Source organism: Acomys russatus, chromosome 15, assembly GCF_903995435.1.
Source record: "Acomys russatus chromosome 15, mAcoRus1.1, whole genome shotgun sequence".
Lineage (NCBI taxonomy): Eukaryota > Metazoa > Chordata > Mammalia > Rodentia > Muridae > Acomys > Acomys russatus.
The window spans coordinates 40,824,292-40,836,282 of NC_067151.1; the positions used below are offsets into that span (position 1 = coordinate 40,824,292).

General features: G+C 37.2%; 1 protein-coding gene across 1 annotated transcript in view; it reads left to right on the plus strand.

The window, feature by feature from the left end:
* The window catches only part of Tiparp (TCDD inducible poly(ADP-ribose) polymerase), a 28,055-nt gene extending 16,335 nt beyond the window's left edge, over nucleotides 1-11,720 (plus strand). The window contains exons 3-6 of the mRNA XM_051157262.1: nucleotides 2,569-2,737; nucleotides 3,935-4,095; nucleotides 10,372-10,647; nucleotides 10,962-11,720. Of these exons, the coding sequence (XP_051013219.1) occupies nucleotides 2,569-2,737; nucleotides 3,935-4,095; nucleotides 10,372-10,647; nucleotides 10,962-11,409 (1,054 nt within the window). The 3' untranslated portion in view covers nucleotides 11,410-11,720. The remainder of the gene's footprint in view (nucleotides 1-2,568; nucleotides 2,738-3,934; nucleotides 4,096-10,371; nucleotides 10,648-10,961) is intronic.
* The last annotated feature ends 271 nt before the right edge of the window (nucleotides 11,721-11,991 follow it).

Genomic DNA, 11,991 nt, shown 5'->3' on the forward strand with positions numbered 1-11,991 from the left:
TGATAATAGGAAATAACGGCTTGATAAAGAAGGTGTTGAACACTTAGTGATTATATCATGTACCTGTGTAGAGATACAGATTGTAGAAGAAAAAAACTCTTGGCTTTGAATTTTTAAGGCATCCCCTGTTTAAAGGAAAACAGGTAGCAAAATTAATCTTATAAAAAGATAATGTTTATCACTTTGTTATTTTACGTCTATTAAGTCTGGAACAGTGTATTGAAAATGAAATATAGCCAAAACAGTACTTTGGTACACCAATCCAAAGAAAGTAAATTGTAGAAAGTTAGGGCTTGTCATAGAAGTTTCTCAAAAAAGGACTGGAATGCATAAAGGATGTAGCAAAAGCCATGTTTGTAGATGGTGTATCATGTAAATCATTATTTAGGAAGTCCAATGATAAAGGTTTGCACAGAAATTGCTAAAGTGATAAAGTCTAAACAATAAAAAGCAGGAATGACAAAGGATTTGTTTAACTTACTAAGAAACAGTTGCTGGAAGATGAGCTTAATGGGGGGAAAATATGTTCAGAAACTTGAATGTCCTTCAGAGAAAGAGTTCTAGCTCTCCTCACTTATGTCAGATTTCTCCCTTATAAAGTGAGGTGAGAATTGCTCAGGCCACTTAATATGAAGTTGAACTAAGCATAGGAATGTCCATTTTCAGGATTGTTTTCCTTTTTGTGCAATTTCCTATGAACATTTTACCTTTAAATATTACTAGTTATAAATTATTTTAAATGAAATAGTGTCTAAATGTGATTTGCCCCCTTTTAAAATTTTTCTAGTTATACAGAATAAATGGGTTTCATTATTTCATAATGAGCTTGGAGAAAATGTACCCCCGTACCCTTATCTTTCTCTCAGACCTTTGCTTCTAATAATCTCTCTTCTACATTCATATCATCTTTTTCTCAAAATGTTATTTCCAACTACATTTTATTTCAGTCCCATTTCGTGCTTAATTTAATTTGTATGTTGTTTTTGAGACAAAATCTCAGTTCTCTTTCTAAGCAAGAAATTTGTTTTGGGACAGGGGAATCTTTAGGAAATTTTAAAGGAACATACAGCTTTTTACAATTAAGTAGTTCAATTACTATGTGGCCTCAGTTTAGTTTTGCTTTGTTTTGTTTCCCAAAGACCTGATCATAAATTATGACATGAGAGGATGAGAGAAAAGTAGTAGCTTTTCCTCGACATTTACCAGGGTTGTGTACATTAAGGATGTTAATAAGTATTTGTGTGAGAGGAGAGGGTCTTCACTGTTTTGGAAGTGTATTTTGTCATTCTTATCATAGTGCTCCACTGCCATCCTTAGCATATTACAGGGACTTAGGAAAGGCTATAACAAATAGTTTAACTTGTATAACCAGCTTAATTTTCAAACACTTGACTACAGAGAGATTTGGATACTCATTTACAGTCCTTGAAGCAAGTGGACCAAAACCACCGTTGGATTAACTAACAAATAGATAATAATGAATACCCTTCTCTAAGTCTTCTTCAAGGAAAACCTGTCTCAACACTTAATTTCACATATAAAGGTTTACTTGATTTGGAGAGTCTTCTGTCTTGTAGACATCCAATAGACTGAGAGAAAGTATTTAGGAGCTTAGTTACAAATATCTCTAATAATATTTAATTTAAAAATATTTCCTTTCAGAAATTTGCAGATATACATTATACAGAGCAGAGAACATTTCAACTAGTTTCTTTAATGGTTCAGATGCTTCAACATGATCTAATGATTCACCAAATAGGAAACGTGTTTTATTTAGATAATCTTTTGCCAGTTAATGATTTAAGTGAATTTGATTCTTATACTGGACTTGTCTTCCAACAATACGAACATGTATTGTATGGTGGCACAACACATGTAAGCTCAGCATTCGGGAAGTGGAGGTAGGCAGTCAGTTCAAGACTAGCCCTGAGCTACAGAACAACTCAAGGCCAGCTGAGACCACATGAGACTCTGTCCCAAAAGCAAAAGCCTGTATGGGGATGTTTGTAAAGGTTTAATTTAGCAGTAATAGGCTAGGTGACAAAATGACAAAATGTTCTCATAGCTAATCCTCACAGTAATTCAAACTACTTTTTAAAATGTATCCATTTACATGATAAAATGTAATATTGATGCTTGTTGAACCCACAGTACTGGCTTCTTCTGGTGTCATTTTCTGTCATCTTTTTTCCTACCTCACCAGGCAGTATTGTAACCTATTGGCACAATAGGTAACCTAACACTCCTGGGGGGAAGAAAAGGGCATGTTTCAAAAGTTTCATTTATCTTAACTGGGGAGAAGAAGCTAAGATTGTATTGCTGATGACTTTAGCCAGTGATGGCAGTGGTTTATTATTATGTCTTAGTCACACCATAAGGACACCTGTTCTGGTTAGGAACGAAACATAGAGAATGGATGTTGGGGAAGCAACCAGTAATGTTCTTTTATACCAAATGAAAAAAAAAAAAACAGGACAATTCTACAGCAGGCTATATTAGATATTCTTAATGCCCAAAAAATGTTTAGGTACTTTTATTCAGCAGGTCTTTTTTCTTGGGTCTTTCTAGAGGACAAGACTTTTGGGCAGATTTGAATGCCATGACTGTATTTGAAACAACTGAATTTGACCAACTACGAAGGCTGTCTACACCACCTTGTAGTAGTTCAAACTCTATTTACCACACATTCTGGAAATTCTTCTGTAGAGACCACTTTGGATGGAGAGAGTATCCTGAGGTATTTACATGTTCTTTTTTTCTTTTAAATACATTTAATTTTTCTCCCTGTGGCCTTTTTCCTTTCTGACAGTGACTTAGCAGAACTGAGTATAAAATCAGGTGTCTTAAGGATGTAAATTTAAAAGTCTTGCTGGTTGGTACAGGTAACTTCTCTCTTCATATTTCTAAAAGTACATTTCTTTCCATTAATCTGAAAACCCATACGTAGAATAGGCTTCCCCGGAATCTCACAGTATAGAGGTGAAGTACTTACAGACTTGGTGCCATCCTTACAGTAGTTTTAGTAAGATGAGAACTAGTATAGCTTCCGACTATATCTGCCTTCTGTGCTTTATAGGAATCAAATCATGTTAAATCTACCATTTTAAAAAGCCTAATGGAACAAGAGTCACTCTTGAGTCCATGGAAGAAGTGCTTGAATATGTATTTATCAAGCTATAGTTAGACAAATTATCTTCTTAGAATTTTGTCACGTGCACGTGCATCCCTAGTATGAGAAGAAGAACTCACCAGTTACAAAGCCTTGCTTGTTACTGAATCCAGTTAAGCCTTGAACATGGGTGTTAGAGATTAGCTTCTCATTTCATTGATCTGTCGGCTTATTAATTAATTTCATTTGTAGACTTACAAAAAGACATTTTAGTATATATGTGTTGTTTTTTTTTTTTAAAGACATTACCAAGCAAAATGGCCAAGACCCTAACCCCAATTCTGATTTGTTTCATTCAAGAATTGATTGGTCTCTATCTTCCAAATGGAGTCAGGGGCTGTTTAGATGGAATACTGTCCTTGTTTTCACTGCCAGGTTTTTTAGGCTTAGAACTTGGTTGGGGTTTTTTGTTTGTTTGTTTTGTTTTTAAAAATGGGCACTGTTAACTTTTAATTCCCTTTCTGAAATTGTCCTTAACAAATGTAAGTCAAAAACGTCTCTAGAACATCGTTAAGGTTGACAATAGGACAGACTTCTGAGCCTCACATGGGTCATAAGGCAGAGATCCACACTCTTGTAAACACGGAGTGTCTTTTCTACTTTACATATTTGACGGACTGAAATCCTAAATATAGGAATTAGTTTGATTTATTGTATTTATTGAAATTCCTTTTATGTTAGCAATGAAGAAAGCTGTTCTTTGTTTTCAGTTACTTTTCTCATATAAATTTGATTTTCATTTACCTTCTATTTTCTTCTCCATAGTCTGTTGTTCGATTAATTGAAGAAGCCAACTCCCGGGGTCTGAAAGAAGTTAGATTTATGATGTGGAACAACCATTACATCCTCCACAACTCATTCTTCCGAAGAGAAATAAAACGGAGGCCCCTTTTCCGCTCCTGTTTCATACTGATTCCATATTTACAGTAGGTACCCAGTTGCTTCTTACAATTCATTTTTACTTCCTATTTATGTAACTGCACTACTGCATGCCAAATTTGAAAGAATTATCTTGGTTACTATTACCAGAATGTGAAATTGTGCATTCTTTAGATTAATTCTTCAGTAAATTGAGTTTAGGTAACTACTGTTCACCCAACCCTAAAAGCATGAATTTTGTATTGGAGTTTTGAACCAAAAAGCAAGGTACAGTTAACATTTTTCTACAACTAATGCAATTTGTATTTGGAATGAATGAAGCAGAACTTGCTTCTTTTAAAGAGATGTTTCCAAAAATCAAGACTACTTCCTACCCAGATAAATGGCCAGGGGACTGGAGTGGAGGTCTATAAAGTGATGTTCTCCATTGTCTCTTCCTTGAGTGAATTTTAATGTAATTTATATTCTTTCTTGCTACGTAAGGCATAACTTGTGATAAAATTATCGGTCCTGTTTCCTAAGATTATAGTTTCTTTCTTTCTTTGTTTCTTTGTTTCTTTCTTTCTTTCTTTTTTTTTTTTTTTTGTGGAGGCGGGGTTTGAGACAGAGTTTCTCTGTGTAGCCTTGGCTGTCCTGGATTCACTTTGTAGACCAGGCTGGGCTCGAACTCACAGAGATCTGCCTGCCTCTGCCTCTGCCTCTGCCTCCCGAGTGCTGGGGTTATAGGCATGCGCCACTGTGCCCAGCTAGAATATAGCTTCTTAGTAAAAGTACATAGGCTTCCCTCAGCCTTCTGGATTTCGGATGAGTGGTTTCATTTCCCAGGTGCTACTCTTTGATTCCCTCCAGATAGACCACTGGTATATTTTTATAGATACTGAAAGACAAATCATGCAACCATTAGTCCAGTAATCTTTGACGATTGGTTTAGGGCCAGCAGGATGGCTTGGTGAGTAAAGTCTTGCTGCCAAGACTGACAACCTGAGTTGATTCTTGGAACCCACAAGGTGAAAAAAGAGAACTGACTCTCAAAAGTTGTCATCTTACCTCCATACATGCACTGTGGCACATTTAAATGTACACATGCTTGAATGAGCTGGCATGGAAGTGCGCACATGTGCACTCACACACAAATAAATAAAAAATAGTTTATCTAGGACAGTCATAATCTCTGGTCAAATATACCATTATTAGACTTTTATTTTGAAAGTGATACTAGGTTTACTTAATTTTTATGAACTGAAATATTGGCTGGTCCATTCTGATCCTTAAGGTAAAGTGCTGTTTTTATATTCCATTATTTTTATTTCAAGTCATTCATGGAAAATTCTTAATGAATTTAATTCTGTGAGTGAACTAGAACCATTAAAAACAAGTCAAGCTGGTCATAGTTGCTCAGGTTATAATCTTGGCGCACAGCAGGTAAAGGTAGGAGGCCTCGAGTTTAGAGCCAGCCTGAGAAACATACCAAATTGTAGACCAATCTGGGCAACCAAGGGAGAGACCCTGTCTTAAAGCAAGCACACAAAAATCCAAAATAAAGAGTCCCTCAAACAATTAAAATTCAAAATCAGTTTGTAATAAGGTCAATTTTAGAAGTATTTTGGCTTGTGTTTTCTTCCAAGTCCATATGTGAAAATGAAAATTGTTGCTTCCTAAGGTTTTTTATTTTTTAATTAGAAGTAATAAAAATGCTGTTGCTGGTATTTCACTGGCACAGCTGGAGCTAGTGTCTGCATCCAGTAGTTAGGAACATACTGTCCTCCTGGTGAGGCAGTAGAACTCATTAGTAAGACCAGCAGCTTGGCAAGCTGAGCTAACAGAAGCAAGATGCGGCTTCTCTCTTAGCACAAAATCCTCATTTAAATGCTACATTGTTGAGAAAAGTTTTAAATGGTGAAGAGAAGCACTTAAGTGATTATGCCTTTTGTAAAACCTTATACTCATTTTTAAAGTAAAAAATATATTAGCCAGGCATGGTGGCGTTTAATCACAGCACTTGGGAGGCAAAGGCAGGTGGATCTCCGTGGAGTTCAAGACCAGCCTGGTCTACAAAGCGAGTTCCAGGACAGCCAGGGCTGTTACACAGAGAAACCTTGTCTTGGAAAAGCATGAAAGTCGGGCGTGGTGGCACTCACCTTTAATCACAGCACTCTGGGAGGCAGAGGCAGATGGATCTCTGAGTTCGAGGCCAGCCTGGTCCACAAAGTGAGTCCAGAACAGCTAAGGCTACACAGAGAAACGCTGTCTTTAAAAAAAAAAAAAAAAAAAAAAGGAAGACGAAGAAGAAGGAAAAAGAAAAAGCATAAAATATAAAAATGATACAAGCACAGATATGACATTTTTATAGAATGCAGACTCACAAAGAAAGAAAATTACTTGCTTTTTCTTTTTTGAAAAAATCTGTTTTAGCCTTCCAGCCTGAAACAGTGACGATAAAGGACTAAATGAGAGATCAGCAAATCAGTGAGAGTAGGCAGATGTTTCAAGATGTTTCAAGAAGAAAAACACAGAGTAGGTTGACTAGAGTGAAATATTAAATACAGCATCCAGTCTATCCTGCTCTTCAACCGTAGGACATTCCTTCCTAGTGGGACTTCAGAGGTCACAATCTTAGCGGAAGAGAGATTTTTTTTGTGTTCTACATTTAACTATTAAATGCAAAGAATCAAAGGAAACAACAGATGTGAGGGTCATAAATTTCCAGCAAATTCCATTGCCTGGTCTTTAGTAGTTCTAGAATACCTGAGCTGAAGTAGCATAAACAATAGATCAAATTAGGAGGCTTGAGGGGCTATGTCTTAAAGCTGAAAAGACATCTATTGCATGTCCTCATCCGTGAGTATAAGAATGCTAAACAGAGTTTCTTTGGCTCTTCCCTTAGAGGGATAAAATTAATTCATTTTTACTTCAACACTGAGACTGGTTTAGGAAACATTTCAAAATGGTAAGTGGAGACAAGAAGAGTAATTTTGGAATCGGAAAAGCCATTCTTCCAAGGTTCTTGAAGGCGGGTGTAGAACAATAAAGCATTGCAGTATGCCATTGCAGTACTACAAGCTGACTAAAACCAGTGTTCTCAGAAAACAGTGGTACATTTGTAGCGTTGCCTGAAACATACACATGGAGTTTTGGGATGTGACAACTGGAGTATTAGAAGTCCATCACATATGCCATTATACATCTGTTTTAGTAAGGTTAGAATGTTAGCTTGATGGAAGAAGCACACATGTGTAGGAATAGAAGTTATCCATGTATCAAATCTAGATTATCTGCATACTTGTGTTTATTGCTACACTAATAAAGAATCATCCTACATGCCCATCAACAGATAATACACATAGAAAATGTGTTACATGTCTCTGAGTTTCATTCATCAACAAAGGGGGAAAAAGTTATTTCAAAGGAAATAAGCCATACTCACATGGACAGTTACTGTATGTTTTGTCAATGAAATGAGAAGCTAGTCTCTAACACCCATGTTCAAGGTTTGACTGGATTCAGTAACAAGCAAGGCTTTGTAACTGGTGAGCTCTTCTTCTCATACTAGGGATGCACATGCACGTGACAAAACTCTAGAGAGATGGTTTGCCTGACCATAGCTTAATAAATAAACATATTCCAGACTTGGCAATATATATGTGAGACAGACTTGAAAGCGGAACAGGGAGTCCGGGAGGAAGATGGGGAGCAGCAGAGAGGAGTGGGATGAACAAAGTACAAAGATGGACATGGGAATCATTTACTTTTCTCATTGCTCTGACAAAACGCCCGACAAAAGCAAACCTTGAGGAAGGAATGGTCTGCTGCGGCTCATAACACAGTTGATCATGGCTGGGAGGTTATGGTTGAGATGCGTGAGGTGCTGGTCATGCTACATCTACTGCCAGAAAACAGAAAGAAAAGAGTACTGTCTTCCTTCTTATTCAGTCTTGAGACCAGGCCAACCATGGAATGTCTTTACAGAATGCCAAAAGGTTTTTCCTGGCTTATTCTGAATCCTGTAAGTTGAACCATTACAGCATCTATAAAAAATAATGAAATCCTTTATTTGTATACCAGCTGTAACTAACAGATAAGTCTTAAGCAGAATATTTGGGAAGAATCTTACCTTTGCTGGAAATGTCAAACCTTGACAATAATGAAAAGCCAGGTAGGCTACCACCCACCTTTGCAAAGCGGGATGCAGGGAGGTCTAAAGTTGGAAGCCTTTTTGTAATTTGCTCAGAAGAGTGATGGCATTTTAAGGAGAGGCAGACTTTCTGATAAAAGCAGTGGAACTGCTCTTTAGAAAAACATATCAGGGGGAAAAATATGACCAACATAACAGGAAAATATACCTCAACCAAATCTCCAAAGGAATTTGTCAGAGCTCTCGGAAAATGATTCAAAAGACAAGAAATACATGTGAAGGTTGGAGAAACTACATAATCTGCTCCTGATTTTCCGATGATAGGCGGGAGGATTTGCTAAATCCTGAATCCACTCACTTAGAGCTTTGTCTTAAAAAAGGGGCTCCGGGCCACATGGAGTTGAGAACACAGCTACTTAGGAAGCTGGCAAGGATTAGAGAAGGCAATAGTGTTTCTACAGCATTAGCTACTTAATATGCCACCTCTTAAAAGTGGCGATGTGGCAGTGGAAATACCATAATAGTAGTTGTCATAAGAGTCAGACAAGCCACCTTGTATCTACTACTTAGTAGCTTTATTTTATTGCCATATGTGAAATGTGAAAATGGAAAGAATCAGGCCTGGATTAAAAAATACATCTGCTGTTATCAGGGCAAAGTCATTAACCTCTCTAAACTGCGTCTTTATTTGAGAAGGGGAAAATCAAGCCATATCACAGTTCTTGTGACAGTGATACTGTGTGTGAAATCCTGGGCTCATGGTATGATGACTAATGAGGCGATGGTTGGACATGCTTTTTAGAGACAAGTTGAATGCTCAAATACAACTATAACCTCAGTGTCACAAAGCTCTTTTGAAAATGTCAGTTTCCTAATCTACTTTCAGACAATCCTCCTTCCTTGTGACTACCACGTACTGATGAGTGAGTGTTACACTACCCTGACACTGAAACTAGGTCTCAGGGTCAGGATTTATTTATTCTTTGCTTCTTCCCTTTACCTTGTTTGATTCTTATTTTGTTTTGTCAAATATTTATTTATTCTATGTATATGAGTGCTCTGTCCATGTACACCTGCATGACAGAAGGAGGCATCAGATTCCAGTATAGATAGTTGTGAGCCACCATGTGGTTGCTGGGACTTGAACTCAGGACCTGGAAGAACAGACAGTGCTCCTAACCACTGAGCCATCTCTCCAGTGCCCCCTCTTTTATATTGCTTTGAAAAAAAATCTTAAAAGTGTGGTTTAAATATATGAACCAGGCAGAAAAAAAAACTTATTTAAATTCATCTTTGAATGTGAAAAACCTGAATTTAAAGACTGAATGAATAGTGTACATCATGGCATTTGTTAGCACTAATAGGGGCAGGGAGTGGGCTGGAGATTGAACCAAGTGCATTGAGTACTGCAGCTTTATTACTTGATCCTACCTACCATTACTAGTCCCCTAGTTTCATCTTTGGGGCTGGGGGGTGGGGAGGCGGAGCGGGAGTTTTGAGACAGGGTTTCTCTTTCAGTCCTGGTTGCCCTGGACTCACTTCGAATAAGCTTTTAATTTTTACCCTGAAAGTTCCTTTTCATTTTACACCCCGTCCTACCTTATTTCCCATCTTACGCATTCTATATTCTATAGTAATTTTTCTGCTTAGTGTCAGCAACGTGTGAACAAAGCCTCTAAGTTAATATTGCCCCTTTGAAACAAAGCTTCATTAACTGTATATGCAAAAGAGGACTGGAGGAGGATTCAGAAGTAAAGATACTTATACATTGCTCCTTGCCATTTGCTCTAAAGCAGTATATTTCAGAGTTGTCTCTACAGGGAGGAGACTAGAAAAAAACTAATGATAGGTTATCTGTATTCGCTCTAAGAGTCTGTAGTTGTTGAGGATGGTTTTTATTTTGTTGCTATTTGTTTTGTTTTGTTCTTTGGATTGTTATTTTGAGACAAAGTTACTGAGGCTGTCGTGGGGTTGTATTTCTCTTGCCTCTATCTCCTGGGTGCTTGTGTTGTAGCTGAGCATCACTACACTCAGGTTTATGTTTTGTTTTTTCTTCAGTAAATAAATAACATTAGTACCTAAATATTTAAGCTATTCAATCATAAAATTGGACACTACTATAAAGCACTATATAAAATGAGTTGTGTTGATTGCTGAATGCTTTGCTTAGTGCCTTCTTCCTCTATTTCAGGACGCTTGGTGGGGTTCCCACTCAGGCCTCTCTGCCCCTTGAAGCAACTTCATCACAAATCATCTGCCCGGATGGAGTAACCTCAGCGAACTTTTACCCCGAAACATGGGTTTATATGCATCCATCTCAGGACTTCATCCAAGTGCCTGTTTCTGCAGAGGATAAAAGTTATCGAATCATTTACAACCTTTTTCATAAAACTGTACCTGAATTTAAATACAGAATCTTACAAATATTAAGAGTCCAAAACCAGTTTCTTTGGGAGAAATATAAAAGGTAAGTCAGAGGTGTGAAAAAATTTGAGAGCGCATTTCTTAATATTAGCTATTGCCAACATAGAACACAATAAGCATTTGCATAGTTTAGTATATTAATATTCCCATGTAATAGCACAGGCGTAGTCATCACAATGCACCATAAACCCTATTATTAAAATTTATAATACACGATAATATGATTTTTGCCATTTTGCTTTTATAACTATTTTAATATCTTTACTGCTTAAACTGTAAAGCAAAGTTTGAATGCATTCTGTTTGCTATATAATCTACGTGTCTTCCTCCTAAATGCCTATCTACTTCTTTCCTTAGGAAAAAAGAATATATGAACAGAAAAATGTTTGGCCGTGACAGAATAATAAACGAGAGACACTTATTTCATGGAACCTCCCAAGATGTGGTCGATGGAATCTGTAAGCACAACTTTGACCCTCGCGTCTGTGGAAAGCATGCTACCATGTTTGGACAAGGCAGTTATTTTGCAAAGAAGGCAAGCTACTCTCACAACTTTTCTAAGAAGTCCCCCAAAGGAGTCCATTTCATGTTTTTGGCCAAAGTATTGACTGGCAGATACACAATGGGCAGCCACGGCATGAGAAGGCCCCCCCCAGTCAATCCTGGCAGTGTCACCAGTGACTTGTACGACTCTTGTGTGGATAATTTCTTTGAGCCTCAGATTTTTGTCATTTTTAATGATGACCAGAGTTACCCTTATTTTGTTATCCAATATGAAGAAGTCAGTAACACTGTTTCAATTTGAAAATCTTGGTACTACTAAGTTATTTGATATGAACTCAATCCAGCATTTGTAGCAGGTTTGGGTGGGGCTGGGAGGGAAGCAGCATTTGACAGAAATAGGATACTTTCAGACCCAGTTTTTTTAAGTGCTAGAAAGTATTTTTTTTTTAAAGAAAAAAAAATGGGTTTAATATGGCCACTTATTATTTAATTACTTACTAATCATTAGTGTACTTGGTGTGGAAAAGACTAAAGAGTGCGTATTCTTCATTCACACTTGTACATATAGGCAGCAATATTAGTAGAAGTGTTTGGAGAAAAAAAAAACAAAAACAACTGACTAGCCTAACTAAATGTTGCTTGGGTCTGGTAGAAGTTTTGTCAAAACAAATAGAGTGAGCAAAGTGAGGATTCTGTTTACTTAACATCGATAAAACCAACTGGAACTGATACTACCATGCTTATTACCTAGCCAAAGCATTCTGTGTTATACTTTGGGGTAGTATAAGTTCGTGTAATTCTGGCAGGTGGGAAAATTTTTTCATTCTGGGATCAGGACTGAAAGACATCACCCACTCAGAAACCTCCAGAATTTTCCTGAGAG